Source organism: Xenopus tropicalis, chromosome 7 (assembly GCF_000004195.4).
Source record: "Xenopus tropicalis strain Nigerian chromosome 7, UCB_Xtro_10.0, whole genome shotgun sequence".
In the NCBI taxonomy this organism is placed as follows: Eukaryota; Metazoa; Chordata; class Amphibia; order Anura; family Pipidae; genus Xenopus; species Xenopus tropicalis.
This window is the reverse complement of record NC_030683.2, coordinates 110,608,023-110,629,605: the sequence shown is the minus strand read 5'-3', so window position 1 is coordinate 110,629,605 and position 21,583 is coordinate 110,608,023. Positions and strand designations below refer to the sequence as shown.

Sequence of the window (21,583 nt, the reverse complement as noted above, 5' to 3'; positions counted from 1 at the left end):
AACTTGAACAATAATTCAAATAATTGAAATAATTCAAAAACTATACACATAAAATAAAAGCAGAATAAAGAGTTGCTAAGAATTGAACATCCAAAAAGTTAACTTCAAGGTTTATTATGCATGCTAAGGTAAGGCAGAAGTGCAGCTGGCCATGCCAGTATATGCCTTTGGCAAAGAACTGAAAGGGCAGAGACAGGCCATTTTATAAATGGACAAAGTAAAGACACAGCACATCAACTTCTTATCAAATTAACTTTATTTAAAAATACAAATTTAGTTAAGGCATTAGTACAATGAAATGTGTCTCTAACAAACAAGGGGGTCACAGGCAGTAACAGCACCCCAAATAGGCTCGTCTGCCAAACAGAACTTTTCCTGATATCAATCGGCTGTGCAGCCCCTGTCACTGCTATGAGTACTGGGTCATAGCAGAACTGGAATGTGAAGTCCACTGGCAGCCAAACAGGGTTAAGGGCAATAAGCAACTGTACTAGAACAAGCCACAGGAGGAGACTTAGTGGTCATTAACCCATTATTCTCATTTGTGCTGGGGGACATTATAATACATTTCATGTATATCAGTGTCTACCAAAATGAATTTGTAGGGCATTTGTCAGAAACAGGACCAAGTGTTTCTATGAAGTCGGCCCATATTCCCCCATACAATATCTTTATGGACTGGACTGCAGTAGGGCTTCTCCAAATCAAAGAAATTTGTACAAGGCTGAACAAAGTTATACAAGCAGGTCAGTAAACCCCCCTGAGTAGCCAAAGCAACCCATAGCATCCCTCAACATTGGGATCAGTCCAACTGCTAAAGGGCTACATTGTGATGCTGCTTGACCTATGAAAACTAAACTTAAAAACTAATATTAGAGGGTTGTGAACCAGAGGTGATGCCATTCTGCCCAGCGGGCTCAGTGCAGGTATTGATAGTAACACACACAGCACGTATTGCCCTGTAGTACAATGAAAAGTCATACCACTCCAGAGTCAAAAGAATTTCCCAGCCTCTGCCCCTCACATCAGAGTCTGGGGGAAAAGGAAAATATTCCCTAAATATACTATTAAGGTATCATATAAAGAGTCAGGACATTATTTAATGTTGACTCAGAATATCCCTGCTCTGCATATTTGCTTTCACATAAGTAAGGGCAGTGGCACATGGGGAGATTAGTTGCCCGTGGTTAAATCTTGGCTACCGTGGCCGCCTCATCTCCACAAAATGACTTCATTTCCCGAATCACACAAAATTTCCTGCCCAGGAGACTTTGTGCAACTTTGCAAAACAAAGTGCCACATATGCCTTCCCACAAGCGATTCACTTTATTGCCAATGGGAAGGCATTTCGCCCATGGTAGCCAAGACTTACCTTTAATGTTCCAGCAGGGGGACCTGGGGTCCTCTAACTCCCATATGCAATAAAAAGACACCAAGTTTGCCCTGGTGTAGTAACCCATAGCAACCAATATCATATGCTTTACTTTTAAATAGGTGAACAGTAAATGCTGCCTGCTGATTGGTTGCTATGGGTTACTGCTCCTGGGCAAATGTACAGCCTTTTTTATTACATAACTCCCCTTTAAACAAGAACATGCAGCATTACAGTATCGGTGGGATTCTGGTAGCTGTAGTTGAATGACACCTGGAGGGACAAAGATTTCCATTTAATTGGAAGATGGTCCTTATATTTTCTATAGACGTAGTGAGGCTTCTTGTTAACCTGTAACTGCCATTTATTTCTGCCGAGGGCCAGGGTGGCAGATTCACAGCTGACCGACAAGGTGACAGGTTAACAGCAGAGAAATATCCGAGAAACACTTTACGCAGATTTCTTTCTTTTACATAAAAAATACATGGAAAGGTCGCTTTAGAGTCAGTGGTTTTTCTCTTTGGCAGAAAGGACAATCCCATCAAATTATTTAAAAAAAAACCAAAAAAAAAAAAAAACCCATAAAAATATACAAATCATTCAGACCAGGAGTTTAAAGCTGGCTCTCTTGCACTGAGGATTCTGTGAATCGTAGTTAAACCAAAGCTGGTGAAGTTTTCTTCCAGTCTCATACAGGCCCTGGTCACACACATGCAGCGACACACACACACGTCCTGACTTTTTCTTCTTCAGCTCGGCTGATTCGATCTGGCGGATCCTCTAAAAAGAGAATTTAAAAGAAGATTTTTAGAAAGTCAGAAGATGCATTCACTCTTTACTCACACAATATTTTCTGGCTGCCACACATGCCCAAAACATTATACATCTAGTCCGAGGTTAGGGCAGGTATTCTCCCTTTTTTTCTCCAATTGTACCTTTGGTGATAGAGCCAAAAGTGCACAAAAGTACAGCACATGGTTTCAGAATCTTAGGGTGACTTTTGTACAGGTATGGGATCCCCTATCCAGAAAGTTCTGAATTACGGAAAAGGCCATCTCCCATAGACTCCATTATAAGCAAATATTTCTAATTTTTAAAAAATGATTTCCTTTTCCTCTGTAATAATAAAACAGTACCTTGTACTTGATCCCAACTAAGATATAATTACCCCTTATTGGGGCAGAACAGTCCTATTGGGTTTATTTAATGGTTAAATGATTCCCTTTTCTCTGTAATAATATAACAGTACCTGTACTTGATCCCAACTAAGATATAATTACCCCTTATTGGGGCAGAACAGTCCTATTGGGTTTATTTCATGGTTAAATGATTCCATTTTCTCTGTAATAATAAAACAGTACCTGTACTTGATCCCAACTAAGATATAATTACCCCTTATTGGGGGCAAAACAGCCCTATTGGGTTTATTTAATGGTTAAATGATTCCCTTTTCTCTGTAATAATAAAACAGTACCTGTACTTGATCCCAACTAAGATATAATTACCCCTTATTGGGGGCAGAACAGCCCTATTGGGTTTATTTAATGGTTAAATGATTCCCTTTTCTCTGTAATAATATAACAGTACCTGTACTTGATCCCAACTAAGATATAATGAATCCTTATTGGAGGCAAAACAAGCCTATTGGGTTTATTAAATATTTAAATGATTTTTAGCAGACTTAAGTAATGGAGATCCAAATTACAGAAAGATCCCTTATCCAGAAAACCCCAGGTCCTGAGCATTCTAGATAATGGATCCCATACCTGTACAAACAACCGTAGCTAGGCCTGGACTTCCAAATAGGCATTTTCAGTACACAGAGGCCCAAACAGCCCCCCACCAGCCCAATAAGTAGTGACTGTCTATGGGATCTTACAACAGCCTCTCTGGCATTTGTCAGGATCCACTGAGAGTAAAGGTGCCCATACACATGAAGATCCGCTCGTTTTGCGAGGTCACCAAGAGAGCGAATCTTCACCCGATATCCCCACCTACATGTAGGTTAATTCAATCGTTGGCCCTGGGGCCAAACGATCGAATTATAATGGCAGCAATGGGGCAGTCGGCTTGGGGACTGCACCAACGAGCCGATACAGCCCCCGATCCGACTACATCTTTTAACCTGCCCGATCGATATCTGGCCAATTTGAGGCCAGATATCGGTCAGACATGGCCACCTTAACATCCAAGCTATCTTAAGGAGCCCGTGGCTTTTGAGTTAAAGACCAGAGGAGTAATATATTTTTCCTTGGTGCACAAGAGCACATCCTTGAGTGTTTATCTAACAAACACTTGCACCCCAGAAAAAACTGGTATGAGAGCAAAGTGCAGATCCAGAAGGCGCAAGCAAGCCCTATCCTTAATGTCTGCCATAAGGCATTGTGGCCTGCAGCTCCTAAAGCTTTATAATGCACAAGTTATGGGACAGGTACAGGGTGGACGCCTAATTTCCTCTCCCTGGCAGTCCCTATTGGATTGAGAGCTGCCTAACACAGGCCGTGCTCTATCCAATAGGCAAGCTACAAATCTGCAGCAAATTATGAACAGCAAAATGCAATGTGCCATGTGCAAAAGATTACATGTGCAAACACCTGGTAATAAATTCTACTCTCATTTTGATTAGAAAGTTGTTGTCTTAAAGGGCGAGAAAATTATGCCTGGAGTCTGGAGCCTTTGCACCATGCCACTTTCCAGGGATTTTAGAAATGGTTTCTCTACTTGCCCCACCTAGTGGCAGGTTGCAGAAATGCATTAGAATGGTGGATTGTTGGATTAGTGTACGTTGATGACAGGAAGGTCAGGATTTCTTTTTTCCTAGGTAGCAAGCATAATGTGCAAAACAGTAAGCCATTACCTTTGATAGGGCGGCGGCGGCGCGTCATATGTGCCCGATGCTTCCAATGCTTCTTCATAGCTAGGGAGCCCGGGAGCACTGGGGTCCGGTATGGGCAGCTGGGTGAGAGGTAAATCTTCTGATGCAGGTAAGTTACTTGTAAGATTCACAGGCGGCCTGGGAACCAAGAATTTCTTTTTATACAAACATATTTATAAATACATCTATCCATACATGCGTGAGAGCACTGTGTATATGTTATTAATTATTGGCCTCTGTGGGTAGCTAGAGGGACAGCTGACTCTAGGAGGGCAGGGCAACAAATAATCTTTATGGGGGGTTGAAGTAGGAGCATTATGGATTTTGGTCTGTTTCTCTTTTCTCCCATATTTCCTCCTAGACCCACCTTCTGATAAATAACTCATCAGTGACACAGACTTGGAGAGGGGTAAATGGCAAAAACGGCCGTAGGGAACCGTCAAACACATAGGCACAACCCAGCTCATTGTCTTTATTGCTTCAATGGCTGCCTACCTTCCTCTGGCGCTGGCTTTAGCTCTGAATCTCACACAGTACATGATCAATACTGCTATCATAATGAGGAGTATCAGCGCAGCTACCAGTCCCGCTATCAAGCCAGCCTTATCAAGCGAAGGTGAAGCTGTGGGCATAAAAAAAAAAAGGCTTAAAACGCACACTGTTGGCCCTGAATCTAAACCAACAAAAATGCCTGTTTGCACCATACTTACGGTCCCCTCCTGATCCATTGTGTTTATATGTTTTCCAGAAGGTTTGCTGCAAAAAAGATACAAAACAGAATTATTAAGAAGCTGCCATATGACAAAATATTGCCATTATTAAAGTAGAACTAAAGCTTAACTAAAGAAGTAGGCTAGAAATGTTGTACATTAAGTTTTGGGCTTCTGTACCAGCCCAGGGCAACCACAGCCCTTTAGCAGGGAAGGTCTGTGCCCCCAAAGATGCCCCAATAGCCCCCCATCTTCTTTTCTGCTGATTCCCTGCACATACTCTGTGCTGCGGTCACTTACTGAGCTTAGGGTTCAATTTACGATATACTATTTACAGAATATAAATGCAACAGTATAAGGCTGATTAGTAATAAATACTGATAATTACTACATGGCAGCTCAGAAACCAGTGCAATTAGTATCAGAATTTAATAATCAGCCCTGTAGCATCAGCAACAACCCCTAAGCTCAGCTTCTCAACAGCTATTTAGAGCCTGCTCGGCATGCGAGTCACAGACATTTCCAAGATGGTGACCCCCGTCACAAGTTTAAAGTCCTGGATCATTCCTGCTATTGAGATACTGAAACTTTAGGCTGGTGCAATAAGATCAGTATATAACATATGGCATTTTTAGCCATATTAATTTTTCGGAGTTTAGTTCTCCTTTAAAATACTATTATAGTTTTGTGAGAGCCTTAAGGCCTCAAGCGTTTGTCCGATTTAAATAACACACCGATCTTTCAAAACTGTTTAACATTACAACCAGCTAATAACAAGCACGCAAGCTCACAACTGGTTAACATGGTCTGCAGTAAGATTGGTATTCAATGAATGTGTAGCACAGTACAAATTGAACATGTTACTATATATCAAATGAAGAACAGATGGGACAGCCACAAGGTATCCCTGGGAGCTCAATAAGGACAGAGTGGCGCTCACTGGAGAATACAACCGGCCCGGTGCATTATTCAGCAAGAGGAGCACTGGCCTGGGGTCCAGCGGTTAGTCATTTTATTTACTGGGGGGCTGCCTCAAACCACCGTGATATGCACAAGGCAAGTGAGCAGGTTAGGGTGAGAACGTTTTGGCTGCAGCTAACTCACAGTCTTCTGATCGTCTTCAAAACATTCCCGCGCCTCCTCGTAGTTGCACACTTCCTCGTAACACTCCCTCTCCAGATTGCCCGGTGTAACCAACTCAAAGTCCCAGTTGTTGTACAGCAGCCTACGGACAAAGAAGGTGTTGGCTTCTGAACCCTCCAGGAAAACTGCAAAAAATCAGTGTTCGCATTAGCAAGGAGGCAGTGACAAGCATCTGAATGTACACTACCCTGAGATTGTAAGCTCTACGGGACAGGGGCCTTATTCCTTCTGGGTCTTGCAACACAGGACACCGCAAAAATGTGTGGTTAGAAAATGTAACTGTAAACACCTTTGTCAATACACATTTGAATGGTTTACAAGAGGTGATTTCCAAACATTATTGAAATTGAAAGTGGTATCTGTCCCTTGTGAACTGTTTGTTCTGCCTCTCAAAACAATGTATTAGAAGTCAGACTTGCAGGCTTCCAGGCCTCAATCATCTGGCTTCTGCTCCACAGTTTCAAAAGTCGGAACCACCAGGGCAGAGAATGGAAAGGCAGATACTGCAGGTATACTAACAAATAGTAGTGAAATAGTGCACTTAATGTCTATTGCAAATATTTTATTTTGGGTTTATGTCCCCTTTTACTGTTAAAGGGCTCTGAAACATGGGGTGCTTCATCGCCTGGCAGGAAATCTCCCCTTCCGCAGCCAATGACAAGCCAGCTCCCAAGTCTATATTTATGCAGATTTTTATACTGAATCTATAAACCTGGATCGATGAAATATATATCATAAAAAGAACAACTATACATTTATAAACAGATTCAGTTCATAATTGTGATTCATAATCTCATTTAAGATGATATTTATTGTTTTATAATCTTCTGTACATTAATTATATACTTTATTAGACAAAAAAAATGTAGACTAATGTGGGAAGGTATAGTATCATATATTATATAAAGAAATAATAATAATATAACTTTAATTATACACATTTATAAAGTGGCAATATATTCTGCAGCACCGTGCAATAAATAGGTGTATACATTAAACACACAGATTTATATACATAATTTATATTAGTGACCAATAACCAATACAAGATACATCCTAATATTTAGGAGCTCAAAACAGATCACCCCCAAAACTCATATTAAATGGCTCGAGGGTGGGTTTCTAACAGCAAATACACTGTCAAATCACATCTCTCCAACTAGTCTTCATGTAGTGGCCCCTAGGAGCCCAGCCCTACACTATGGAAAAACAACAGACTGGATATTCTCTGTAGCACTGTGCTATGTAGAAGGGAAAAGAAAGGGTGACAGGGAGATCAGAAAATGAACTCACCTCCTCTCTCTGGGTTTTGTACCGGTGCTACTTTCTGGCCTGGGAGGATAAAGCCGCTGGCAGTTACAATTGCTTGAAGAAACAAAAAGCATCCTCTCCACATCATGTCCTGCCCAATAGAAACAGAGGATTTCATATATACTTTGACTTCACCGATTCAGTAACCCATGGCAACCAATCAGGCATTTGCTTTCATTGCTTAAACTGCAGCTGGACAAAAAGGGCCCATAACTGATTGGGCAAATTTGCACCTGGGCAGTAACCTATAGCAACTGGTCAGCTTAGTGGGTGGTACCTTCTTCAACATATAATCAATAGTTAAAGCATGCTGGGAATTGCAGTCCGAATAACGTCTGGTGACACAAGAGTAAGAAAGAGGGCAGATGCTGAAGCAGAATGCATGTAAGCCTACAGCTCAGCCATAATGCCTGAATGAAACACTATTGGGCATTTAAAAAAAAAAAAAAAAAAAAAAAAGAAATTATCTTCCCCTTTTTTTTGGCTAGGAGAAAAATAAAATTCTATTTTCATTCTTTTTTTAGCATTCTCATTTTTCTAGCTGTGGTAGTTTCTTAAAGAAACTTTATACATTTTTCACTTCGGTTGGCTGAATTTGGAGTTTTTTCTTGCTGAAATCCAGATCATTTTATAGTGAAAAAATGAGTAATAGCTTTGCCAACTTAGCTGGATCGAACAAAATTCGACAAATAACAATTCTTCAGCCAAAAAGGGTCAGTTCATTAGATTCCTCAAAAGGACAGGTAAAACCAAAAATAACATAACTGGATTGGCCACCTCCCTTTTATTCTTGTACAGGTATTGGATCCCCTTATCCGGAAACCCGTCATCCAGAAAGTTCCGAACTACGGAAAGGCCATCTTCATTATAAGCAAATAATTCTAATTTTTAAAAATGATTTCCTTTTTCTCTGTAATAATAAAACAGTAACTTGTACTTGATCCCAACTAAGATATAATTACCCCTTATTGGGGGCAGAACAGCCCTATTGGGTTTATTTAATGGTTAAATGATTCCCTTTTCTCTGTAATAATAAAACAATACCTTGTACTTGATCCCAACTAAGATATAATTACCCCTTATTGGGGCAGAACAGCCCTATTGGGTTTATTTAATGGTTAAATGATTCCCTTTTCTCTGTAATAATAAAACAGTACCTGTACTTGATCCCAACTAAGATATAATTACCCCTTATTGGGGGCAGAACAGCCTTATTGGGTTTATTTCATGGTTAAATGATTCCCTTTTCTCTGTAATAATAAAACAATACCTTGTACTTGATCCCAACTAAGATATAATTACCCCTTATTGGGGCAGAACAGCCCTATTGGGTTTATTTAATGGTTAAATGATTCCCTTTTCTCTGTAATAATAAAACAGTACCTGTACTTGATCCCAACTAAGATATAATTACCCCTTATTGGGGGCAGAACAGCCCTATTGGGTTTATTTCATGGTTAAATGATTCCCTTTTCTCTGTAATAATAAAACAGTACCTGTACTTGATCCCAACTAAGATATAATTACCCCTTATTGGGGGCAGAACAGCCCTATTGGGTTTATTTAATGGTTAAATGATTCCCTTTTCTCTGTAATAATAAAACAGTACCTGTACTTGATCCCAACTAAGATATAATTAATCCTTATTGGGGGCAAAACAAGCCTATTGGGTTTATTCAATATTTAAATGATTTTTAGTAGATATAGAGATCCAAATTACAGAAAGATCCTTTATCCTGAAAACCCCAGGTCCCAAGCATTCTGGATAACAGGTCCCATACCCGTACAAGGAAAAAGGCTGAGATCTAATGTTATAGTGGCTTTAACCTACAATTTTAGTCTGAATGTTAGTTTTAGATCATTGCATTTAAACGTACAATCAATATTTTAACATTAGTCTTGATAGAAATAAAATCTGCATGTGTATGGCCAGCTTTACAGTTTAAAAATTGGGAGAGCTGCAGTAAACACCATTGAAGGCCTAGATCAGTACTGCTATAGAGCTGCTGAACCTCTGCACTGGCATTATTTCTAGCGTTAGACTGGGGGGTCCAGGGCTGCCACCCCAGGGTTCAGCTTTTTTTCTGGTGTCCCACCAACCCAGTCCAACAAATACAATCACACCTGTCTTTGTGGCCATTCATACTATACATGAATTTTATGCTGCCTAGTAATAGCTTTTCCACTAAGGGATGGTTCACCTTCAGGTTTACTTTTAGTATGTTATAGAATGGCACCTTTTTAATTGATCTTCCTTTTTTTTTTTTTGTCTTCCATTCCTGACTCTTTCCAGCTGTCAAATCTGGATCACTGACCAGAGCAGGCAAAAAAACATTGCTTTGTGAGGCTATTTTATTATCATTATTTTTTTATTACTTATGGTATCTTTCTATTTAGGCTCTCCTCTATTCATATTGTTGTCTCTTTCAAACCACTGCCTAGTTGCTAAGTTAAATTGGAACCTAGCAACCACAGAACAACTGAAATAGCAAACTGTAATACATTTTCTTGTGAATCCAGGTTCGTTCTCTAATGCTGGGGCCCCAGCATAAATGATGCAAGTGGAAGTAATATTGGTCTGGGGATGGGGGGGTGGAGGATCGAGTTGAGAGCAGGCCTGAACCTGCCCCCTAAAATGGTTGCTTCCTTTGTCCCAATGCTAACATTCTGCACAAGGAGTAACACCAAAGTGGAGAAGCACATTAAAAAGTCAGCGTCTCTCTTATGCACTATGGACTAACAGCAAACCTGCTGAAATTCCAAACTGGAGAGCTGCTGAACAAATAGCTGAATAATTAAAAAAAAAATGCAAATAAAATAAAATATGAAGACCAATTGCAAATTGTCTCAAAATAGCACATAATACATTATATTAAAAGTTAATTTAAAGGTGTACAACTCTAAGCAACTTATCAGCACCAACAGTCTTGCAGACTAAAAATAGGATTTATTATTTCCTATGAGGCATGCCACATGGACTACAAACTGCAGCTCACACCCTTTCCTTTAGAAAACCTCTGAAATGTGCACCAACATTCCAGTTATAAATATATATATTAAATGCTCCCCGGGTGTAGTCCTAACAGTTATGTTGCTATTGGACATGTTGCTGACAGAACATATAGCAGAGTTGAGCAAACAAAGGAAAAGTGAAAGCATTTGTCACTGTCACACCTTGTGTTGTCTCAGAGGAAAAGCAAACAGAGAGTGGACTTTACCAAGAGCTGATAACTTACACATTCTCCAACATGGAGAGTTTTAGGGTTATTATGGCACGAGTCCTACACCGATTAGAATGGGCCCAGCAGTAAGTCACTCATTGTAATATCTGGGCCTTTGCTATATGGAATACCCTCTACTGCTGAATATGAGGATATTAGGGGGTCACTGAGGAGCCTATAAAGGCAAGAGGATGAAGGTCAGGTGCTTTTATACAGGTCATGCAATCCGAGGTATCTACTAATATCCTCATATTCTACAACAGGGGGTACATTATTTTTATATACATGAGTTTCAGTGAGTCATGTGATGCAAATTACATCACTAAGCACCGATTATAACTGGTGCCATCACTAAACTTCTTTTATAAGGATACAATTTACAGGACATGGCTCATGTGTATTATATGGATATACTATAAACATTCGAGTTCTGGACAGATAGGGCATCATTTGCCTGTCCGAGCGTAGGTATATATTGATTGTAAGCTCTTTTTACCTTCAGAAGCAATCAGTATTGTTTGTGATTTGTATACACCCTTCCACTGGACAGTGCCTATAAATACATAGCGCCAAGATTGGAAAGGTCACGTTCCCCACAATTTTGGGGGGGGCCAAACACCCACCCCCCAACAAAAATGTTTGGCGTCTATAAGTCTTGCTTGCTTTATGCATTTTAGGGAAGGAAAGAGTTGATGCTAAAAGTAGTAAATTATATGAAAACTAATTTTAGCTCCCCCCCATAATAAAAAATAAAAGAACCTTTTCATAAATTTAAAGGGGAACTCCACCCAAACACAACTTAAGCTTTTTGAAAAGTAAACATAATTTCAAGTAACTTTGCAATATACATCAATTAATAATATGGTTTGGAACAGTTCCCGAAGCCCCGACCCCTGTTCCCTGCTGATCTGGCTGACTACTTTGAGACTCAAACAAAATGTCACAGTAGTTGACTCTTCTGCATCCTCCAAATCCCATAATTCCCTGCAAACGTGATGTCAAAAAGGAACATTGCAGTGCAATGCATTATTGGTTATGAGTTCCTGCATGCTGTCTGTAAGGTGTGGAGAAGTTACAATTTGTAACATCAATGTTTTAGTCCCTCCTCCCCTGCCAGGATTTCAAATGATGCAGAAAGCGAAGAACTGTTTTGCAGCTGGATTTCAGCATATAAAAATAGTATTTATTCATACTTTTTGAAACAACAGGTTGCAGTGATAGGTATATTAGGTGTTTCTATGTTGTGTGAGACTCTAACAAATTTTGGTTTGGAAGCTGGAGTTACCCTTTTAAAATCTGACCCCTTAATTAATGTTTATTAGAAGAAATAATAGAATTGTATGTTTGTTTATACAAAGGTAAGTTTTCCCTTAGGGCCTGGGCAGGGAAATCAACCTCTGGGAACGGTGTGATTTTAGTTAACCCATTGCATGCCCTGACCACACCCTTGCTCAGACCCCATGGGGGGGTAAAAATACCAGTGGCTCACAAAAAAAACAAAACAATATCAAAGGGGCTGACAGTTCTGCCTAGGCAGGTCCATACTTTCCCTTACTGACACTGCTGGATCACTGGGAGACGGCTCACTTCTAGCAACTTCTTGGTGGTAGAAATATAAGGGGCATATTCATAATACACCAAATATGTCACCACTTTAAGGTGGCCATACATGTGGCGATCTGACGATGTTTCGTGCGACCATCAGATCGGTCAGATGTGCCACACACCATTCAGGGCTGAATCGGCAGGTAAGGAGGTAGAAACAATAGGATTTCTACCTCCTTCTGCCGATTCAGCGCTGAAGGGAGATTTTGATCAGGCACCTTCTATGGCGCCCGATCAAAATTTTCCAACTGGTCCGATCGGCGAGTCGGCCGATATCAGCAGCTTCCTGCGATATCGGTCGACTCGCCGACATACCATACACGCACCGAATATCGTACGAAACGAGGTTTCGTACGATATTATCGGTGCGTGTATGGCCACCTTTAATGTCACTGACTGTTTGCAGTGTACAATCATTTGTATTTGTACAGCTGCACAATGATTTTATGTGAATCAGAGGGTAAAATTCCCAAGTAAAAAAAACAGCTCTATTTTATATGTATTTATATGTTATACAGGTTTGTAGAAAACTTTGAATGACATCCAACGCCTGTTAATCACCAGTTATATACTAAAGTCATAGTATTCAACAGTGGGAGCTGCTGCTTCATCCCCGCTAATGCGCTGGGGCACAGGGATTGCAATGCAGGAGGCTTCTGATTGGATACCCCTGGGAACTAATCCCCTCATCTGACACTTCTGCAGAGATCCTTAGGCTGATGCCACACGTGGCGTTTTTACGCTGCGTATTTTCTAATTCTCTCAGCGGCTGAAAAACGCCCGATATCATCCTCCATAGAAAGCAAACCACAAAAGGCGTAAATACGCTAGAAAACGCCTTAGCACGGATTTTTCAAGCGTGAGCTGAAATACGCCAGTATTTGCACAGCAAGCTATTCCTATGTATACGCAAAGGCAGCTGCCAGACCTAGCTGAAATACGCAGCGTTTTTTACTATTTTGCACTATTAGCACCATGGAAACGGGATTTGCTACGTCACCAGTACTAGGCTGAAAAACGCCATAGTCAGGGGCTGTGTGGCTTGTGCGGCGTTTTTAGGCTGAGAAAATACGCAGCGTAAAAACGCCACGTGTGGCATCAGCCTTAGAGATAAAACTTGCAAAAAGGCTTTTTATAGCTTCTCGTTCTCAAAACAACTCATTAAATTTGCAAAAGTACTCAGGTGAGAATTTCCTGCCTAGTTCATATCATGTCAGCTTTCAATGCCCCTAACTAAATATATACAAAACCCTTTTGTTTTATAGCATTACTGCTCCTATAATGCATACAATGCCTTTAATGCTGTGTCTGTTTCGTTTATTTGCCTTTTATTGCTTACACAAGATACAAAATCTATTGTTTAAAGGTGAAATGTTTTGTATTTCCTGCCCCTCCCCATTGTACAGAAATAGCCCCAATCCCTGGGTGACATGCTGCCCCAGGATACAAAGGGTTAACCAAAACCAAACCCTGTGACTGTTATTCTAGGTCTTAAAAAATGGCCAGAGGAGAGTAAAAACGACTTAAGGACAATTTATAGCAACCCCCTCACTGACTAAGTTCAGTTTAAAGGGCAACTTCGCCATGTCAACAAGCCTTCTTTTTGCCAAGTTATTTTTATGGCTGTGCCTTTTTCTCTCTCCTTTTTCATTCAAGGACATAGACTGTGTGGGAATCTTTGCAGGAAACGACACTTTTATAATAATAAGACTTAGGTGAGCTGCCAGCATGTGGATGACTAGAGTGGTAGTTCAGCTCTAGCTGGGGGTGGGGGAGGAATCAATACACACTGGGGACAGATACACACCCCTCTGCGTAAAGACACCTACAAATAAACAAGCGGTCGCTTACCGACCCAAGGCAATCACTCACCAGATCAGCAGCAGCCATCAATGTATAGAATCCCCCCCGGGGGCCGCGCTTCTTCTGCTTCCTGCTAATGGGAGGTAATACGGGTTATACGGGTGCCACTGGGTGTGTGCGATCGCCTATAGGTAACAGCTCATTCCTACTATATATGTCCATGCACAGGGCCGGCCGGCGCTTAGATCGCAGGCTGTTGCTCCATGGGGTACAGAATGAGCTGCTGGCAGAGATAGGCAGGGACTGGCTGATGATTGGTTCCCAGGGGCTGAACGCTCCGCTCTCTCTCCCAGGCGCCCCCAGCCGCTCTTTGATAAGGTGTCCAGCTGACTGTAGCGCAGGTAGCGGCGGGAGGGGGTGGGGCTGGGGGAAGGGTCATGTGACCGCCTGGGAAACAGGTAGAACGTCGTATAAAGGGCCGGGGGGCAGGTGCGTACATTCCAACTGGGACTCTCCCTCTGCAACGGCTCCCATAGCTCTGTCTATGCTGTAGTGCCACAGGCAGCCCCCCCCCCTCTGTGCCCATGCCAGGATTAGTGTAGGAACCCTGGGGCTGCAGCTGTGCCAGGAATAGATTTCCCAGGGGGTGAGGGGAGTTAGGCTACCAACTACAAACCTTTTTATTTTGAAATAAAATATCATTTCAAGGAACCACCTAATATACATGTAGCCCACTTTATGATTAGATGTGGCACTACCCGCTGAATTACTCTGGTTTGGCACTTCCAGGAGTCCTGAGCCCCACTTATTATGGGGAACAGCTATTACTTTGTACTTTGGCGTGCCTCCACCCAGGATGGGGATAGGATGAACTATAACTCCCCTCCTGAGACCTTGGTATTATGCTCCTATTCAGGGGATCCCAGCACCCCTGGTACCTTGCCCCTCCCTGGGGTAGTTGCTTACCAGGCAGGTGGATCCTCCAGGAGTGATACACACACACACTGATGTAATGCTGAATAAAGTGTTGTGTTTATTGGCAGAGTGGTAGACAGCTTTGGCACACAGGATACAGAGGATGTCAGGATACCTTCTCTAGGCTTTTGAAGTCCCCCTCTCTTGGGATACCGGCCACACTCCAGCCAAATGACCCTCCCTTTTGGGGTTCCCTCCGGTACTCACGCCGGGATACCCTCTCTAGGGCTACCCCCGGTACTCACGCCGAGCAGACACCCCCTGGAGACCTCACCCCGGAAATGTCAACCGGCTATCCCCCAGATTAGGCACACTCCTATTCCTAGCTCTTGTATCCCTGACTCCAGCTATCAGTGCTGGGAGATCTTAATCTCATCTGCCTCCTGGTGGGGCCAAGCTGCCCAGCTAAATACTCCTGTCTACCACTCCTAGAATGGTCTATAACACACATCTAACTCACTAGACCCAGCCTGTCACTATCCTCTAGCCAGAGGGGTCCCAGGCAGGAAGACCTGGCTGCACATGGCTGCACAACCTTATATACTGTGTGCACCCTGTGGCCTAACTATTGAACTGCAGGGGATCTAACTCCCTGTTAACCCTTATAGTGCCAACCACCCAAGGTGTCCCACTACTAAAGTACTACCCTCCCTTGGGGTCTATCCTGGGGGCAACCTTCCTAGGGGACCCAAATTTTGGGGAACCCTACATTCTCCCCCTTGACAAAAAAAATGTCACCTCCTGGCTGACATACCTTTAACCAAAACATATACATTTTACCCACACATGTTTTATACCAAATCACTTCTTCCACAGTTCCTCGCGGTGTCTGCGCAGAAACCTGTATTACTAAGGAAGGAAACAGTAAACACAATTTTACCTTTCCCACCACCCCAATGTCTTGGTATAAGTCCCAAAAGTCCTTGTTCCTGTAAGAAATTGCACACATAACTCAGAAATGCTCAGGACAATTATCTCTCAAAAGAAAAAGAAATTTTTATTAAACTGCTCCTGTACTCCCCCCTCCTCCTTGAGGGAGTCCTTACCCCCGGGTGATCAGCACCTCCTGGGGTCTTCCACCAACGGGTGGGGATATGCAACTCAAGTGGCAACTCCAGCCGGCAGCTGCTGAGCCCGTCCTGGGCCATAACCTGGGAGGGGATTTTCCCCCTTCAACTGAAGAACTGCTCCCCTTTTTGGGAGAAGTGGCAGGCAGTCCAGGCCTCCACTGAATAACCAGGTAAGATAAACTTGACTTCTCCAGAGCATCCACCTCACACGAGGTAAGTGAATCTGCTCTTCACATCTGCATATGGGATGTAATACCTGGGATGTAATACATGGGATGGGGCTTCTCCACCTTTCCACCTTCTGGCATGACATACTCAATGCTAAAAAAACGTGGGGTGGGGTTGTTCTTTCCACAGCTCTGGACAGCATGCTAAAGCACTGTGCGGCCCCACCACCATTCCTTTTCCCTGGAACGCACATGTTTCCATGCCTGTACTCTCTTGGCACGGTCAGGGGTTTTCAAGATATTGGGTGGCATTTTTTCTTTCCGTTGTATTTCATCCACTACCCACTCTTCCATCATATGTTCCAGCTTATCATAAACCCACAGGGGTGCGTACGGTAGGAAGTACCCCCACATCATATGCACTTTAAAGTTCAGCACTCTCTGTATCCTGGATACTGAGCGGAACACAGTGGGGTCAGCCTGGCCAGGCAAAACCCAGAAATACTTTTCTTCCTCTGGACTAACCCTAGGGGGGGCCAGAAAGCTAGTGGGGGAGCCCAACACCGCCCTCACACTGTCCCCAGCTTCCTCACCAGAATCCTCTGCCCCAGTGGTATACTCACTCTGTGAGCGGGCCCTTTCCGGACCATAGGGAGGTGGTGCCGGATCCGCTCTTAAAGCTTGCAGGTAGGAGGGGGGGGCCAGGACCTCATCCAGTCCAGATTCGGACGGTGCTGGTGATGGGGGCCCCATAGCCTCAGCCCATGCCTGGTCTCTCGGCCCTTGATAGGTGCCCCTCTTGGGCCCTCCCTTGCGTCTATGGGACCTGGGTAGAGTGGCCCGTTTAGCATCCCCTTCTATGGATGGGTCAGGGGCAGGGCGGGTATCACTTTGGGCCCCCTCAGCACTCACCTCTTCGGCCGCAGCTTCCACCGCCAGTGAAGTACAAGAAGCGGTATAGGCGGGAGCGCAGGCCCCATCCGGCTCAACCTCCCTTCCTGTGGGGTCCCCCTCCAGGGTTGGAACATCAGGCACTCCTTCCCGCTCCTCTAGTTCTTCCTCTTCGCTGAGGATAAGCCCCTCACAGGCATCGGTGACGTCCGCCACTTCGAGTACTTGCGCCCCCCGGGGGCCCACTCCGAGTGGTCCGCACCAGTAGGGTCGGTCGCAGGTGGGGCAGCTGGACTCCGGATGTTTTAAAGATCCAAACGACTCGGTCTCGCACCCGCCACACAGCGGTACCATCCAATGGAGTGAGTCGTTTACTCGCATCTCCGCAAAGCTGCCCGACCAGATGAATCTGCGGCCGGTGTCCTCCATCCGCACGGCTCCCTGTCCCGGCATCCTAGCAGGAGGTGAGGGTCCCCGCCCAGGTGGCAGTGGCTTGCTAAGGTTAGGCATTCCAATGCTTGTCGCTGCGTGCGCAGATAGCTCCTTCTCCCAGCTCAGACGCACACGCTCTGGCAAAATTCCAAAATGGCCACGGTGACGCCACCGCCGGTAGCCACACCCCTTCACCTTGGCGCACTTTCTCAGTTAGGCGGTTGGCTGATCTCTCCCAGGGGCGGCTCCAACACTCAGGAATGTTCTGCCTCCTCCCCCTCACGGGGCCTCCCACGGAATTTCCCGGGTCTGTTTGGCGCCACAGGCCTGCAATCTGATTGGCCCAGAGCAACTCCTCTGCTCTTTTGGCGCCAATTATCCCTCTCTGGATGCAGATTCAGGGTGCCCAAAATCTAATCCAGACGGAGGTCAGGCTTCTACAGTCACACTAGGCCCAAACACTGTTATGGCCTCTCTGCACTTCTTTTCTGTTCTTTTACTGCTGTCTCGGCAATCTCAGCAGTGCCTCCAAATGTAGCACACTTTATGATTAGATGTGGCACTACCCGCTGAATTACTCTGGTTTGGCGCTTCCAGGAGTCCTGAGCCCCGCTTATTATGGGGAACAGCTATTACTTTGTACTTTGGCGTGCCTCCACCCAGGATGGGGATAGGATGAACTATAACTCCCCTCCTGAGACCTTGGTATTATGCTCCTATTCAGGGGATCCCAGCACCCCTGGTACCTTGCCCCTCCCTGGGGTAGTTGCTTACCAGGCAGGTGGATCCTCCAGGAGTGATACACACACACTGATGTAATGCTGAACAAAGTGTTGTGTTTATTGGCAGAGTGGTAGACAGCTTTGGCACACAGGATACAGAGGATGTCAGGATACCTTCTCTAGGCTTCCCCCTCTCTTGGGATACCGGCCACACTCCAGCCAAATGACCCTCCCTTTTGGGGTTCCCTCCGGTACTCACGCCGGGATACCCTCTCTAGGGCTACCCCCGGTACTCACGCCGAGCAGACACCCCCTGGAGACCTCACCCCGGAAATGTCAACCGGCTATCCCCCAGATTAGGCACACTCCTATTCCTAGCTCTTGTATCCCTGACTCCAGCTATCAGTGCTGGGAGATCTTAATCTCATCTGCCTCCTGGTGGGGCCAAGCTGCCCAGCTAAATACTCCTGTCTACCACTCCTAGAATGGTCTATAACACACATCTAACTCACTAGACCCAGCCTGTCACTATCCTCTAGCCAGAGGGGTCCCAGGCAGGAAGACCTGGCTGCACATGGCTGCACAACCTTATATACTGTGTGCACCCTGTGGCCTAACTATTGAACTGCAGGGGATCTAACTCCCTGTTAACCCTTATAGTGCCAACCACCCAAGGTGTCCCACTACTAAAGTACTACCCTCCCTTGGGGTCTATCCTGGGGGCAACCTTCCTAGGGGACCCAAATTTTGGGGAACCCTACATACATTAAGTATTTCTTAATGGTTTTAATGTCGTTTGTGAATGTATTTGCTATATAAAAAATGCAGCTGATTAACAGACCTAGAGAAGGATGGACTTCTGCTACATAGATTCAAGAGTCAGAACCAGAGAACAGTAAGGGGTACTACTATATCAGTGATCCCCAACCAGTGGCTCGGGGGGTAACATGTTGCTCCCCAACCCCTTGGATGTTGCTCTCAGTGCCCCCAAACCAGGTAGTTATTTTTGAATTCCTGACTTGGGGGCAAGTTTTGGTTAAAAAAACAAGATATAATACCAAATAAAGCCCCCTGTAAGCTGATAGTGTGAATAGAGGCCCCTAATAGCCAATCTTAGCCCTTATTTGGCTCCTCCATGAACTTTTATGGTGCTTGTGTTGCTCTCCAAGACTTTTTACATTTGCCTGTGGCTCACGAGTAAGAAAGGTTGGGGACCCCTGTGCTATATATTGCCACTGTAAGGGCACATGCCATACATGTCGCTTCAGTTTTACAAATTCGTCAGAAGTTTTCTTGTGAGGCAACTACGGAAAAACCAAAGTGGTGCGTATGCCATCCCACCGGTGATTCACCTTGTTGCCAGTGGGAATGTATTTCAGGGTGATTAGTTGCCCTCAGTAGGGAGGATTTGCCACAGACGACTAATTGCCCCATCTGTCAGTGGCTTTAATAAGTGTGATCTGATGCACGTAAGGCCAGAGAGTTATTTCACTAGAAAGATAACAATCAGTCCTGCCCATATTCCCATTATGGAGAGAACTGCAGTAAACTGCCAGGCCAGAATAGGCCGGATCATGTTACTAATAAATTGGAATTAGTTGATGTCTCTGCTTTCAGTAGTTGTGACTGTTGCACCACGAACAGATTAGAGGTTAAGCAGCAAGTTCAGCAAAACATGTGTCATTCAGTCACCGCTTCCTGATCTTTCTTAGCACAGACTAATAATTCAGCCTCAGCCATGGAAAATATGAACCGGTGAATAATTCAGAGGACAGCCGATTTCCTTGGTTTGCAGTATGACCGCACCCACAATAGTGCTCAAATGAGACCTGGGAAATTTAACATTTAAAGGGTCACTATATATTTGCATTTGAGCTCATTAATGGGTACAGGTTATGACCATTCCTATAATATAACAGTTATATAGATGCCCAATTAAGGGGGCCCAAATCACTGTCTTGCCTGGAGCCCTTCAAAGTCTTATTACACTGCTGCTTATCGATATTTTAATTAGACTGCTACAAATGAGGAAAAATAATTAGGATGCAATGGATTTTTAAGAATTTGTGTAAAAAAAGATGTCAACTAACTCCATGTCATCAAGAAAAAAAGTACTCCATAAAGGCTCTATGTAATCTCCTTCTGCTGCCTATGTTATGGGTTGGATAAAGGTGTTGGGATATGAAGTTTAAAGGGGATGGGGGGGGGGGGCATTTAATTAAATTACTGATTCCTAATGTAATGTAGAGTGTGATTGTGCATAAGTCTCTGTCACTAGGTATGTGCAGGAAAAGAAAGTGAAAGGGAGTCATATTTATAAATGATTTATAAATACTGCTCTGATCATAAATGTCCTTGTTTTCCTTCCACTCAATGACAAGAAGGGGGAAGGGGGGGATAGAGGGGAGCTGGCCTGGGTCGGCTCCCTTGGTTGTCAATAGCAGTTTTGAGCAGGGGGGCAGAGGGGGCCTAGAATCTTTTTTTCATGGGTGGGAGGCTTGAAGTAATTCCCCTAATAAGAGGGTACTATTTGCAATTGGTCTTCATTTTTTATTATTTGTGGTTTTCTAATGATTTTACTTTTTGCTCAGTAACTCTCTGGTTTGTAATTTCAGCAGTTAGGGTTCAAATTACCTTAGCAAGCAGGGAGTGGTTTGAATGAGAGGCTGGTATATAAATAGGAGAGGACCTGAATAGAAACTTGAGTAATAAAAAGTAACAATAACAACAAAATTATAGCCTTGAAGAGCAATAGGTTTTTGGCTGCCATGGTTAGTGACCCCCATTTGAAAGTTGGAAAGAGGCAGAAGAGAAAGGCAAATAATTAAAAAACTATGAAAAATAAACAATGAAGACCAATTGAGAAGTCGCTTAGCACTGCTTGGCCATTCTTTAACATACTAAAAGTTAACTTAACATAGTTACATAGTTACATAGGGTTGAAAAAAGACCATTGTCCATCAAGTTCAACCCATCCGAGTAAACCCAGCACACAACCTATACTAACCAATCTATACACTCACATACATAAACTATATATACAACCAGTAATACTAACTGTAGATATTAGTATCACAATAGCCTTGGATATTCTGCTTGTTCAAAAACTCATCCAGGCCCCTCTTAAAGGCATTAACAGAGTCTGCCATTACCACATCACTAGGTGAATTACCCCTTTAATGTGTAATTCTAGCAGGGCCAGTTATAAAGTAAGGCACAGAGGGCATCTGCCTAGACCCCTGAGGGTTAAATGTGTAAAATTGTTTCAATTGTTACATATCTGTAC

At 43.6% G+C, this 21,583-nt stretch overlaps 1 protein-coding gene across 2 annotated transcripts; it reads right to left on the bottom strand.

Annotated features, from left to right (window-relative positions):
* Positions 1-238: 238 nt before the first annotated feature.
* Positions 239-14,539, bottom strand: prrg2 (proline rich Gla (G-carboxyglutamic acid) 2 (transmembrane)). Of its 2 annotated transcripts, NM_001006770.1 has the most exon segments (8): positions 239-1,456; positions 1,952-2,152; positions 4,230-4,385; positions 4,743-4,869; positions 4,958-5,003; positions 6,062-6,225; positions 7,394-7,502; positions 14,110-14,419. In NM_001006770.1, coding segments are annotated over 7 exon segments (651 nt in total). In that variant the 5' UTR covers positions 14,128-14,419; the 3' UTR covers positions 239-1,456; positions 1,952-2,121.
* Positions 14,540-21,583: the final 7,044 nt, after the last annotated feature.